This window comes from Pavona decussata, unplaced genomic scaffold (genome assembly GCF_977016875.1).
Source record: "Pavona decussata unplaced genomic scaffold, jaPavDecu1.1 SCAFFOLD_87, whole genome shotgun sequence".
Classification (NCBI taxonomy): domain Eukaryota; kingdom Metazoa; phylum Cnidaria; class Anthozoa; order Scleractinia; family Agariciidae; genus Pavona; species Pavona decussata.
Genome location: NW_028145504.1, coordinates 4,579,454 through 4,594,599, shown reverse-complemented (window position 1 = coordinate 4,594,599; position 15,146 = coordinate 4,579,454). Strand labels below are relative to the sequence as shown.

General features: G+C 39.6%; 2 protein-coding genes and 1 pseudogene across 2 annotated transcripts; all 3 read left to right on the top strand.

The window, feature by feature from the left end:
* Window positions 1–443: 443 nt before the first annotated feature.
* LOC146474923 (uncharacterized) lies at window positions 444–2,334 on the top strand (annotated as a pseudogene).
* Window positions 2,335–10,964: 8,630 nt separating this feature from the next.
* Window positions 10,965–12,914, top strand: LOC146474922 (uncharacterized). The gene has a single exon (XM_085116293.1). The coding sequence runs from the start codon at window positions 11,828–11,830 to the stop codon at window positions 12,116–12,118; it is 291 nt and encodes a 96-aa protein (XP_084972419.1). The 5' UTR covers window positions 10,965–11,827; the 3' UTR covers window positions 12,119–12,914.
* Window positions 12,497–13,042, top strand: LOC146474921 (uncharacterized). The gene has a single exon (XM_085116860.1). It carries the CDS (start codon window positions 12,497–12,499, stop codon window positions 13,040–13,042), a length of 546 nt encoding a protein of 181 aa, XP_084972986.1.
* The last annotated feature ends 2,104 nt before the right edge of the window (window positions 13,043–15,146 follow it).

Genomic DNA, 15,146 nt, shown 5'->3' with positions numbered 1-15,146 from the left:
ACCTAAAGTTCCAAACAAAACTACGAACACTGATGTAACTAGATTTTCAAAAACCAAGAAAGTAACACACTCGGTGAATAGAGAGAGCAATGAAACAATGGGCAATATCTACAAGATAGCAGAGAACCTAGAAAAGAGAATAGCCGAGTTCAACGATTTAATGTCAACTGTAAAAGGCAAAGAAAATAAACAATTTAAACAGTACACATGCCTGCTCTCTGAGTCATTAAATAACGACGGGGCCAAATGGAAACAACAAACGCAACACTTGTTGAACAGAAAGCGCAAAGACCGCAAACAAATCAAAAACAAAAGAAATATAACTGCACAGTTTGAGGCAAACAAAAACCACATAAAAAACCTCTCTAACAAAGATCTTACCAAAGATTAAATTAACTTATAAGCAATAGGGCGTAAATTTATCCCTACACCCGTGACTAACGAAAAACAAATGCAACTGCAACTCTTGCGTGGCTTTGAGAATTTCACCACATCCGTTCCATGTAAAATCGACGTGGAAACCACCAATACAACGATCAGTTGCCCTAGAGAGTTATTTAGAAGAGGTTAAAATACAACTTGCAGAAACCAAACCCACAAAGCCAAAACATAATCTGCCAACAGCCGCACAAAAGGCACTCAAGGCCTTAAAGCACGACAAAGAGATCAACCTTAAAAAGGCAGATAAAGGGACAACCACTGTTGTATTCAGCATACAAGACAAAATCAGAGAAGGTCAAATTCAACTGGATAACAAAGAACACCACAGACCACTTACAGAACCAATGGCAGAGGAGACAAACTGCAGAGTTCTACAACTAGTTAATGAACTCTACCACAAAAACCACACAGATGAAACAACTGAAAAATGGCTTTGTGAAAGATCAAACCCGCCTCGAATTCCGGTCTTCTACACACTTACTAACATTCACAAACCGACACCAGTCGGAGACCCATAATACCAGGATGTGATGGCCCTACAGAGAAACTATCATCATTTGTTGATAGAATTCTTCAGCCTATAGCACAACAGCAGAGATCATATCTGAAAGATACAACTGAATTTATTAACTTCATAGAGAGATCAAAAGTACCAACGGGGATTTTTCTTGTTTCAATGGACGTAACAAGCTGATATACAAACATATCGCAGGAGGAGGGAATCCAAACAGTATGCAGAGCATATGATGCATTCTATGAAAATAAACCTCCTATCCCTACTCCACTACTTAAAGAAGCGCTCAGGCTTATTTTAAAAGAAAATTCATTCCAGTTTAATGGAAAGAATTATCTCCAAACACATGGAACCGCCATGGGAACAAAGATGGCAATCGCCTTTGCCAATATTTTCATGGGCAGATTTGAAACAGAAATCACGAGCCAAAGCGCAATCAAACCACTTGTTTGGAAACGCTGCATTGACGACATATTCTCCCTCTGGAACACCAACAGAGGAGAAATTACACACTTCATTGAACAAGCAAGCAAACACCACCCTACAATCAAATTCCTGGCTGAAGTTTCAGATACTGAAATAACTGTCTTGGACACCATCATCTACAAAGGCGTAAGATTCGAAACAAAATCAGTACTTGATGTGCGAACCCACTTAGAACCGACTGAGACATTTCAATATACACATTTCTCGTCCTGTCACCCAACCGGTGTCAAAAGGGGATTTGTCAAAGGAGAGGCTTTACGACTTCTGAGGACAAACTCTTCTAAAACATCATTTGAAGAGAAAATTAAAACCTTTAAAACGCACCTTGCAGAGAGGTTACCCTAAAGGGTTTATCAAAAAAAACCTCGCACAAGTAAATTTCCAAGACAGATCACAAGCCCTCCAACAAAAGAATAAAGAAAATAAAAGAATGTTGCCGTTTGTAACACAATATCATCCATCAGTGCCAAACTTAAAGGAAATCCTTATGAGCAAATGGCATTTAATAGAGCAACAACCAAAGCTAAAAGCACGCGAGTGGGAGTCGGGCAGGCCTATCTTCATTCCTTTTTACACTAAGCGAGTGGTTCCAATTGTGTTGGGTTGCTGTAACAGCCTCCTGACTTTAAATCGTTGTATCACCTGCCAAATGATGATGATGCTTCCAAGCTAAACGTGGACTAGATATACGATTTCTGAACATTTTGTCCACGTTTGAATTTGCTTGAAGCATCTTTCTCAAGTAACCCATGCAAATTTACAGACCTGACAGTCTTTGACATTCCCGTGTCAGTTCCAGAGTATGAAATAAGCGCAAGCTTTAGGTATGCACATTTACCCCTTTCTTTAGTGGTGATCGCACAATCAGAAGTATACCTCAGCCAAAATAAACCCGTGTTAGTACTGGATTGTGTAAGACTTTTGGTCACTGTATCTTAAGTTCTCACGTCCCCCTACACAAGAAAAGCGGTCACTGCATTGGCAGTAAGTTTCAGTTCAGTATGGCCAAGTAAAATGCCAGTATTAATAATATTTACCTTTTTATACTTCTCATGTCAGGGAAAATTTAGTGGGCAATGTTGACATGATGTCCAACAACCAAGTAAATGTCACTTCCAAATTCCACGCAGTCTTTACAAGAATTGGTGACATAAAGTACACGTTGCAACAGAGGGGTCAAGGCGAGATTGCAATGCAGTTGGGTGAAGTCAACAACTCACTGCGTATCATTGAAGGTAATAAGGAAAAATAAAGATCCAGAAAAAGATGGACTAGGAAGACACAACTGACGTAAGCAAACTCCATTGGATTGTTTGTGCCATTGCCAGACACCCTGATCTGTCAATAGATAGACAAATTTGTAACATGTATCACTTGTATTGTAGTTCTTATTTTTACTATTCTGTTTCGCCCTTGTTTGTGTTGTCATTGTGATCAATCTGCTACCATCTGTTAAAGTCGAAAATGGCCAAGCTTTTGATGTTAACCCAAGAGTGATTTTGGCGACATGAAACAATGGCGTAGGACATCAAGGCCTCGAAAAATTTACATGTGTAATGAACATGTTACCGCCAATGAATGAAAATTTTTACTGTGACCACATCAAAGCTGTTCAAACTGTAGCTGAATCTGTTGTATTACAAAGCATATCAAAAGCTTTAAGTGAATTCAAAGCCTTTCACAAAGCCAAAAAAGACGGATGTTACGACATTAGGGTATTAGGATATGGAACCTGGAGAAAATGGGGATTCTCTTCTTCTTATGGGGTGGCAATACTGATATCAACAGTCACAGAGTGTGGACACTGCAAATTATGGAGGGCAAAGGAACGATCAGCCGAGTTTGAACATTAGTGGGAGGGCTATCAGCACAATTGTCAGGTGGTTTTTCCAGCTCATGTGAATCTTTGGACGCTGCAGAAACGCCTAACATATTTCAAAGATCTGTGCAGAAACATGGCCAGCAATATATTGAGTTTCTTGGTGAAGGGGATAACAAGACCCACAACCTTCTAGTGCAGGAAGCTATATATGGCGACACTCAAGGCAAATAATTGGTAATTTTAAACAAAAACTGGTTCAAAAGCACCTTTGTTCAAGACTTCATTCACTGAAAAAGAGATTGGGGCAACCTGCTTGGTGGAATTGGTGGCAAGGGAAACTTAGACAATCGATAGACAAACTACAATTGTATTACGGAATGGCACTAAGACAGAACAATCATGATCTTTCTTGCATGCAAACTGCAATTATGGCCAAATGGCACCACACCACGGCAGCTGATGAAAATCCAAACCATGACCGCTGCCTCCCAGGTAAGAATTCATGGTGTGGTTATCAAAGGGATTTTGCTAATGAGATATCGGATTATGTTCATGTAAATTCACTTCCAGAGCCTGTTGCTATCCGATACCGAGTCAGCTCCACTTGCAATCATCGCATTTAGAAATTGATAACCTGATACCTAAACCTTCAGTGGCTCACAGCCTTTCAGGCCTTTGTGGCTGTGAGGCCAAAATTGCACCCCAGGATTTTCTAACACTACAGTTTACTTATAAAGCTTTTACTTTTATGTTACTTTAAACTATTCAATTATTTGAGTTCTTTCTTTGTTTTTTAAAACTTGTCTACTAAGGTCCTTTCTTATTTTCTATCAACCCTATTTTTCTTTATTTGAAATCAATCACCAAAGGACGAAATATTTTGATACCTGCAGCGCACTTCAACTGTGATGTAATGCATTGTTGAGGTAAGGGACGATGTCTACAGTGCAACTTTTTTTATCTATCTAATGACATTATATTAAGTCACACACCCAGTTATGGCAAACGTTTTTATTTAAAATCACATAAATAGAAGGGCAAGGATTCGGCTTAATGTTCTTTAATGTTAAGTCCCCGCTGTTGTCCCCATTTCGGGTGAACAGCCCCGGTCAAACAGACATTCTGTTCATTTCAATTGAATGGTGCATACATCTTAGGCTTATTTAGTTTCCTAGAGAGGTGAGCGTTTAGTAAGTATGTTGTGGGAATGACCATGTTTTTCCTTAAAAAGTTGGACCTTCTAGGTAGACGCTATTTCATCCAATATGCATCTATGAAGTGTAGCAAAATACAGTATTTTTGTTTAGTCCTATTGAACTAGGTGTGAGACTTCATTTTTTATATCTTTTTTTATCTGAGTTTGAAGACCGAACAAAAATTAATGCAAGTACTCCATGTCACGGTTAGCAAGCACCATTGGAGATCAATGCACAAAGAGCAATTCTTTGTGATGAACTGTTCTTTACCAAAGTTTCCGCTCTGCTAGAATCTTCACCTTTTAAGTGGCCAGTAAAAAGGTTGCAAACATAACAAGTTTGTTTAAGCAATTTTCATGTGACATTAGCCCACAAGTCATATTCAAGTGAGCCGTGATTCAGAAAATGTATGCTGTGCTGATGATTTTATGTGCCATCATCTTGCCAACGAATGGCAAAATATGCCACACTGTGAAGATACCGATGTGTAAAGTGCAAGAGCCAGTCTATAACACAAGCATCGACTACGTCCAACAAAACTACTTGGCGAAAGACGTCCTGCACCACTTTGAACACCTCATTACGCTAAACTGCTCGCAGTTCACTGGTCTTTTCGTTTGCTTCCCACATTTGCCGCTTTGAACCAATGACACCTAATTTTCATCTGTTTCGCCTTGCCGTTCTGTTTGCCTCGACGTTTATTTTAATTGCATCCACCTCTAAAACCGCATCAATCTGCCCTGGCCACAACACCTAAACTGCAGCAAATTTCCAAAGTCTCCATCAGTCTGTATCAAGCCTTCTTCAACGCCAACACCAGCCTCATCAAATTCACTTTCATCAACTGCACCCACGCTGACATCAACCTCCTCTTTAAAAGCCTCGCCAATCACCTCTCAGATCTTACCTTCATCTTCAAGCACACTTTCACACTTTCAAGCAAAACCACAAGCACTGGAACTGACCATACAAATGTAAATTTTATTTATTTTTCGTGGATTTTGTTCTCAAGTTTATTTTTTCTTGAAGCATTTTTTTCAGCCTAGTTTTTCCTGGAGTTGTGCTAACCTTTGTAATATTTTATTTTACTGTTGGCTCAGGATTAGGGGGGAGCAAGGAAAGAGGGTAAGGGAGTCATCGACTCAAGATATACAACTAAGGCAACTACTTGGACCACTACCCCCTATTCCTGAGCAGTGACTTTCTTTAGAGTTTTAAATTTTGTTCAGTAATCCTCAAATGTTTTGATTTACGGTATTTGCCAGATCTGCTGTAAATTTTGCTCTTTTTTTTTGTCATCTTGGAATGTCTTTTAATGATTTACGATATTTGCCAGATCCGCTGAAAATTTTGCTTTTTTTGTTGTCTTCGATTGTGTTTTATTGATTTACGATATTTGCCAGATCCGCTGTAAACTTTACTTTGTTTTGTTACCTTCTAATGTCTTTTATTGCTTTGCCAGATTCGATGTAAATTTTACTTTTTTTGTTGTAGTTGAATGTCTTTTATTGCTTTCCAATATTTGTCAGATCCGCTGTAAATTTTGCTTTTTGTCATTTCTGCGTAAGCATAACAATTAAACCAACGAAAGTATAAAAAGTTGCTAACAATGTCAATATTTTGATTAACGATGGTTGCCGTAGAGTGTTGTTCACTATCTTGGATTTTACCTAAAGTACTTAGGAAATCAGCAAGCAAATCCGAATGCAATTAGACATCATTTCTCGCGCTTACGCCACTTGCTTGCTTGGGTACACCCTTACTCAACTGATCAAAAGAGAAATAAGAGGCTGCTCCTGGCTTGGCTTTTTTGGCAATCACTTGAAAATTTCTACAAACAGTGTACTGCTATTCTGTTAAGAAAGGCTTCTGTTTACAATGTCAACGAAGCAATTTTGCAAACCTGAAGTGTGAGGTTTGTCATATGTGCTCGGTCGATGATGTTGAACAGAGTGCGAACTAAAACTAATTCAATGTGCAGCGAAATGTGAACAAAAGAAACACACATTTTTCCTTACCGTACTCGATAACATGTCACCATCGGATTTGTCGTTGTTCATGTTCTCTGCCTTTTTCAGGCTGTCGATGTCGCTTTTTGAAAACTTTAATAGTTTAAACACTCAAATGTTCCAACTTCACTTAAATCGAAGGTGGATTTTGCTATGAACTTAAACGGTTAATTTTAGTGATTTCAAAAGCACTTTTTTTAACGGATGTTTTGGTTTCAAAAAGAAGAGGAGAAATAAAAGGAAAAAAAGCCCAACTGTCCTTCTGTTGAACCGATACATAACTTGCATTGGCTCGAACAGCGAGCAGCTAATACGACTCTTCGCTGACTTCATTGTTCAGTGAAACAAAAGGTTTCTTTTGTTTCTCGTTCAACAAAAGATCTCCAAAATATACCGCAAGGAAAACTGAGGTTTTGGCATAAGTTATTTCTTGAAAACGAAGAGCAAACCAGCGAAAAAAATACAGGGCAATGTTTGTTGACTAAAACCAAGCCCACATGGAAAAATTGAGACAAATCCGGGGAAAAAAATGGCCCAACATTCGACAAAAGGTGGTTATGCATCCAGCCCTTTATTATTATAACACTACTCTGAATACGAGTTGAAAGGATTTTTGTGGCCTTATCACAGTGTACCATAAAAAACTCATGTATAAGCTGCACCTTTTTACCCCAAATCTGGCCTCAAAATTGGGGGTGCGGCTTATCTAAGAGATCACCTCCACTGGGAAGTCTAATTTGTCAAATTAAGGTCATAAATATTTCTTAAGGGTATTGCCAGGCATCAAGCGGTAATAGGGCAACCTTTCAGTCTTGCATTTGCCTGTCACAAACACCATTGTGACTATCACTTTCAGGATGTTAGACCTCAACAACCAGGATCACATGCACGTTACGGGAAGCCTGTACTTTGGCCTATTTCGGTTTCTTTCATCAGCCAGCTTTATAATTCCCACCTGCCAAGATTCTACAAGGACATTCACTTGAGTGTGTCAGCTATCACAATAGGGTTTTTACAAATTCTTCAGAGGGGCTTGTGGCCCACACCTGATAAGCCAGTCGGTTTTGTTGATGCTGAAATGACTGAAATTCATGTTTTAGCCTTCATTATATCCGTGAGTCACTTACTAGTAATTCTACAAGGTTCTCATTTATGAGAAACCGTTCACTCTCCTTTCCATCTTTATTCGACTTCAAAAGTCTGATCATTAGCATCATTATTTTTCATTACAAGATGTTGTTACACTGGTCCTGGAACATCGTGCATTTCTTCAGTTCCTACAACGGTTCAGCAGACGACAAAAACAAAAACAACCAAAGACCTCAGCCACATTTCAAGGTAATCCCTCAGAAAAGAACACATTTTCTGAGTAGCTATAGTTATCATTCGAGAATTGTTTGTTTAAGCAAGAGGAAAAAAAGTATTATATATTACAACACTAGAAGCTCTCATGCCTTGTTATCTTTTCATTTGTTTTGTTCATTTGCTGTGTTGCTTGGACCCTAGGAATATGCCCACTGTATAACTACATCACTATTATTATTATTATTATTATTATTATTATTATTATTATTATTATTATTATTATTATTATTATTATTATTATCATTATCATTGTGCTCATTTGCAAATTTACATTAAAACTGAGATAACGTTGAATGGTATGCAAAAAATGCACTGCTATGGACCTTGTGTTTGTGTACGAAATTGATGGTTTCCAGTTCTACTCTGGGCCCTTCATTCTCTAGCAGATTGTCTTAAATCCAGTTCAGGTCACACCACTGACCATTTATACCTTTGATACAGCCTTCCTCCTTGTTGAGCCAGATGATGCCCAGGAAACCTATCGCTACACCAAGAGAAACTTGCATGGCCTTTCTTTTGCCCTTCCTGGCCTGCCGTACGATTCACGAAACAGAGCTATTTCATCATAGCTATGCTGCCAGTGTTTCCAATATCTCGAGCAATCACGGCATATTACAATAGGCTGTATTGTTATTCAGTGGCATGCAAATAGGTGGCTCCATATTCTAATTTACTTCAACGGTTAATTTCTATTTTCCTTTTTTGTTTTATTTATTTCCTTTTTTTTTAACTTGTTAACTTTTTGTTTATAAAAGCCCATGTGATTTTCTTCCAACAAGTGAGCTTCCCCCAAATCTTTTCATTTCATTTGTTCATTTGCTGTGTTGTTTGGACCTTAGAAATATGCCTACTGTATAACTAAATCACTATTATTATTACTTCTATTATTATTATTATTATTATTATTATTATTATTATTATTACTTCTATTATTATTATTATTATTATTATTATTATTATTATTATTATTAATGTTATTGTGTTCATTTTTGCATATTAGCATTCAAACTGAGATAACGTGTCAATTTTGGATAGCTATTTCTGACATTGACTTTATTTCAAAGACTCCGAACTTGGTAATGGCGTCATGACGACACCGAAACGCCGTTCGTTTTTATCGGTTATTTTCAGTTGCTTATATATAACGTGGAAAGCTATGGAAAATATGCACTGCGATGGATCTTGTGTTTGTGTGCGAAATTGATGGTTTCCAGTTCCACTCTGGGTCCTTCATTCTAAAGCGGATTGCCTTAAATCCAGTTCATGCCGGACTACCAGCCATGTTTACCCTTGATACAGCCTTCCTCCTTGTTGAGCCAGAAGATGCCCAGCAAACCTATCGCTGTGCCACAAGAAGGTTGCATGGCCTTCCTGTTGCCCTTCTTGGCCCGCCATACAATTCATGAAGCAGAGCTACATGTATTTCATCTTTCCAATATCTCGGGTAATCCAGCTCATTTTGTTCACAGACACAGCCCAACATCCTTCTCCTTGTAAAAGGTCATCAAAAAATCCAAATTCTAAAAGATATCATTGACTCAACGGGTGTCCTGGAATGCATGGAAATTCAATTACTAGTTGAAACATTGACTACTTACACTAAATCACACATACTTTCAATAGATTGTCAGGTTGCTAATGGAACATTATGTACTTTGCACTTCAGTAAAACAGCTGCTGAACTCAAACAATCTATGCTTTCTTCCTACATTTACGCTTTCAATAGCTAAAATGAGAACAAAGCTATCCCGCGCTAGCACAGCCTGTTGCTAATTTTCAGGCCATGCACTGATTCCAAGTAATCCACAAGTAATATTTGCTTGCCCTCGAGTACCAGTAATGTCACCGAAATAAGACAAACTCTTCTCAGCAGAATAGCCAAAAACCTCTCATTACACTGGTTCTGGAACATCAGGCATTTCTGCAGTCACTACAACACTTCAGCAGACAACAAAAACAGCAACAACCGAAGACCTCAGCCACATTTCATGGTAATCCCTCGGAAAAGAACGCATTTTCCGAGTAGTTATTGTTATCATTCAAGAATTGTTTGTTTAAGGAAGAGAAAAAAAAAGGTATCATATATTACAACACAAGAACCTCTCATGCCTTGTGTTTATCCATGCAGTATCATTGAACTTATCACATTTAAACATGCCCCTTAATGTTCTAATCTCAGACAACTTAGAGTTGTCAAGTTATGTTTTAAGGATTTCATTTTTATACGAACACAAAGGACCAGGTTCCTATTGCTAACCAAAGATCTTTCTTAAGAACTTATTCACGAACACACTCAAGAACGAATGAACAAAGGGGGCTGCAAGACACATTATAATCTACAGCAAAATTTCAAGCTCTTTCTTCCAGTTCTGGGAAAAGGAAAAGTAAACATACAAACCAAACACAAAGGTTGTTCCTGTCCACCAGAGTATCTTGATCTCACTACTGGAATTTGTAGTTACACTTGCCACGATCAAGACAACACAGAACTTTCATTCTAATTCCTAGCAAAGTGGTAAGGTACAGACTTATGAATCAGTTCAAGGGTGAAGGTGAGAAATGTGTCATCATTGCAGCCACGGCACTCTGTATAGGAGTGAATTTCCCAGATGTCTGTTATGTTGTCAACTGGGAACCAGCACTGTCAAGTTTACACCAGCATCAAGAGGCTGGAAGGGTTGGAAGAGATGGTAGCCAGTCACATGTCATTTTCATCTTTCATGGGCATTGACATAGACATTGCGAGCAAGAGGTTAAAGACTTTGTCGATGCCAAAGGCTGCTTTTGTGCTGCTGCCTATAAAACATTGCATACTACAATTAAATCTCTTGAACCTCTCCATGACCGTTGTTCATTCTCTTCAACCATTTGCAAGCGTAATGTTTTGCCATTTGAGGCTGGTGACCCAGCAGTGGAGGACACTGTTGATACCAATGTAACCGAGAGGCAGATCACAACCACAGGACAGAGAAACATTGAAGAAGTCTTATGTGGGGTTTAACATGACATGGGAGGTGAAGGGCTTGCCATTGATGAAAGCTCCAGTCATGGTTTCTCTATACAGCTGACAGTAGATGCCACCAGAAACTGGTGCTCACCTTCATTATTCAAGGCTTGCCCACCTGTTTCCTGGTGTTTTTGACTTCCTATGCAGTAAGGGTCTTGGATGTCGTGCAGGAAGTGCTTTTGCCAAAACAAACAAAGGGAGAGCAGCCCACCAAAACAAGACTTTCTGAAGCAAGGCTCAAAAATACCGTGGAGGCTAAAATAGCCAAGACTGAAGTCTATCAAAAAAACTAGAGAAACATATTAACAAATTGGACCTGTTTGAAAATACTCAGCGAAACCACACATAATGCCGGAGATAATTTTCAATAGAGAAATTGAAGAAATCAAACTAAAAGATGAACAGAGCTTAGTAAATGCAATAGCTCCCTTTGTTATGGAACGTTTACTCGTAATTAGATTTTCTCTTGTTTTGATATATTTAGCATGTTTAGCTGTTTATTAAGTAAGCTATTGTTTTGTTACCGCGCGCCAGTAGAGATCGGTAGAATGTCACAGGAAGTATTGACCGACTTTGTGTAGTAGAGCTTTTACAAACAATGATGTATTTAATCATATAGTCGCTAGTAAAACCGCATGCATAAATAAACACTATGATTGTCAAACAAACTGATGTAACAGGAAATTAGTGGCCACGAATCATTGAAGAATGTGTAAAACCAAACTGGAACTTTGTCAAGTTAGCTTAACTTATCTTACCACACCGGACTTACGTATCTGGGTGTGTGTATCCGTAGCTAATAAACGTAGCATTTGTGTAACTTTTAATCAGATGGAATTAAGTTACATTGTAGAACGGAACATGTAATGTTGTGATCAGTAGAATAAAGCTAATTCAAAGAAAGTATACAGTCCTTATTTGTTGAACCAGCGTGTGCGGAGAGCAATTCCGCGAAACCTGGTCCTTCGAGCCGGATAGAAAAAAGAAATGTCGAACAAGAAAGTACGAGCAGGCCATCGTGTCTTCCTCAAGAGAGTCATCGCAGAGGCTGGAGCCTTTCTTGATGATGGATTTGCCACCACCACAAAGACTGAACTGTTAAAATGGAGAGCCAGCCTAAAAGAACAGATTGAAAAGATCTCGCCACTGGATGAGCAGATCTTGGCCGAGTTGGCAGCCGATGAAAAAACCACAGAAGAGGAGATAGCAGAGGACATTGAAAGGAGTGGCCGATTGAGAGCGGACGCAACGCCAACACTGGCGGCCATCGAAGAATGACTTACAGAGCAAACCACCCCTCATCTACCACCATTGACACCACCGCAAGTACAGGCGAGTCTTAACCTAAGCCAGAATAGTCACAGTAGCCAACAGAAGGTGGTGCGAGCGAAGCTTCCAAAGTTGGAAGTGAAGAAGTTCAATGGCAAACTCAGCGAATGGCAGGAGTTTTGGGATTCGTTTGAAAGTGCCATCCACCAGAATGATGGGCTTTCAAACGTCGACAAATTCTCATATTTAAGGAGTTTGCTGCTTGAACTGGCAAAATCAGCAATTGGAGGATTTGCACTGACGTCAGCCAACTACGAGGCGGCGCTAGAACTCTTGAAGAAATGCTATGGCAAAAAGATCGTAATTCAAAGAGCACTTGTTAACCTAATGTTGAGTGCGCGTCCCGTATTCAATGAGGGTGACACACTAAGACTGCGCAGCCTCTACGACTTCGCAGAAACGAAGTATAGAGCATTACAGGCTCAAGGAGTGGAAGAACGGAGCTATTCCGAAGTTGTCGTCCCAGCGTTTTTGAAGATGATTCCAGATTCCATCGGACTAACAATCACGCGCGGAAAGGAGTACTTGCAGTGGACGTTGGGCGACATGTTGAACGCACTCCTGGTCGAAGTGGAACTGAGAGAGGATCACTGTCGGACGCAACGCCGAGTTGGATCCAGCGGTAAAAGAAAGGACCCTTTCACTGCCAGTGCGCTGTTCACCGCAAATGGGCAAGATCAAAGATGTGCATTCTGCCTTGGAACCCACTCACCAGAGGAATGCACGAAGGTCACGAACACCGAGGATGGTAGATGTTTCAAATGTATTAAGAAGGGCCATTGCTTCCCTGACTGTAAGGCAATTGTTAAATGTAAGAATTGTGAGGGCTCTCACAACACGTGTTCGTGTGATGCAAAACGACAGACAAAATAAATAAGGCTCAAGTACAACTCAACAATAAACCTCCCAGCACCAATGGTGAAAAAACACAAGAAAAGGTTAATGAGATCAATTATGTATTACATCAGGGAAAAAAATTGATGACATGACTAGAAAATGGCTTTAATAAACTCCCAAACTCCCAAACCCCTTCCCTATCAAGGAAGCATATATACGTCCTCCAGTCCTCAAACAAAAAACGTGACTCACTGTCTGGTCGTTCAAGATTGCATGAATAAATTTAATCTGGTTGTTGAGAAAGATCTCGCACTAATGTTGAAAAGCTGCTGACCGGATGTAGTGCCTTGAAATTTTTTTGAGAACATTTCAAAATGGTGACTCAATGAGGAGGACAGATGTTGACAAGAGAGGAAGCTTTCCCAGAACTTTACACGGATGCGGACAGATGAATTTTTTGATTTGTTAGTTACGCAAACAAACTTGTCTGCAATGCAATACAAGAGGAATAATCCAAACTTGCCCAGACATTCTCAGGCACAGTCTTGGTTTGATACAACCAGAAGTGAGATGAAGTTCATAGCTCCTAGCCTACTAATGGGAATTGTGAGAAAGCCTGAGTTGCCTGACTACTGGAGCACAAATCCCTTGTTGCTAGGTTCAGTGTAATGTCCCGAAACCGTTGCCAAACTGTTTCACGTTTTTTGCATTTTGCTGATAATTCCCAGTATGATCCTAATGATGCCAATAGGGACAGGCTTTACAAAGTCGGGCCACTTGTAGATAACCTGCTGTCCAAGTTCAAGAAACTTACATTCCAGAGAGGGAAATCTCAATAGATGAGGAGTTGTTGCTGATATTCCACTGAAGCGGGCTCGTTTTGGCATCAAAATGTTCAGTCTCTGTGAGACTTATGGTTATCTTTGGAAATCATGCGTTTACCTGGGGAAGGAACCAGAGCAGCACGCTGGAGATCGACAGTTGGTCAACAGATTAGGTGTGAGTGGAGCTGTAATCCCTAGATTGATGGAAGATAAGCTGGGTAAAGGGTACCAATGTTTCTGTTGACAACTGGTATACAAGCAAGGTTCTCTTTACCTACTTGTATGAAAACAACACAGCTGCCTGTGGTATGGCGAGGAAAAACCGGCTACAAGTTCCAGTCACATTCAAGAACCCGAACATCCCAAAGGGTGAGCATACACTGTAGGTACAGGAGGCATGAAAACTAACTTCAATGACAAAAAGGAAATATATTTCCTATCTGCTATTCACAAGGCCAATGTCATCAACACAAGAAGGCGCGACCGCCAAGGCAATGTTGTCAGAAAGCTCAAATTGATTGAACGCTACAACAGATACATGGGTGGTGTTGATAAGAATGATGAGATGATTGGCACCTACTCTTACATCAGAAAAAGCATGAAGTGGACTAAAAAGGTTGCATTTCACTTCATAGAAGAAGGCATCTTGAATGCCCACATCCTCTTCAAGAAGGAAGGTGGCACAAAGCAACTTCTCCGTTTCAAGCTTGATTGTATCAACTACTTACTTGCAGCATCTGCCTCTGAGCCCTCTGCACCTGAAGCCTCTGACCCCTTTTCGTGTTGCCACTTCCAGAAACTCATCCCTCCCACAAACAGCAAACAGAATCCTCAGAAGAGATGTGTGGTGTGTACCAGCTAAAACAAAACGAAGGAGAGCAGATCCCAGTGTGGGGACTGTGCACACAAACCAGGGCTTTGTGCAGCACCTTGCTTCAGGATTTATCACACAGAATGAGACTGAAGATTGCTTTGTTAATTTTTATTTCACACGAACATTTCGATTAGCAAATAATTAGTGTAAATACAATTTTAGCAAGTGTATATTCCTTTTTTGTAAGCAAGACAACATTTTTATGGAAAGTTCAAGATGAATGCCAGAAAAAAATGACTTTGAGCAAAATCACTTTTTATTACCTTTCATGGCTTGAAATCATTTCATTATCCTAAGTTTAGGTGAGCTGAGATATTTCCATTGAGAATTTTTATATTTTTCAGCTAAATAAAAAATTTTGTAAAAATCCAAGATGGCCACCGGTTGGTGGGTGGATTTGGCGGTGGTAGTGAAGGGGTTAACTTACAAAAATCCATAGACC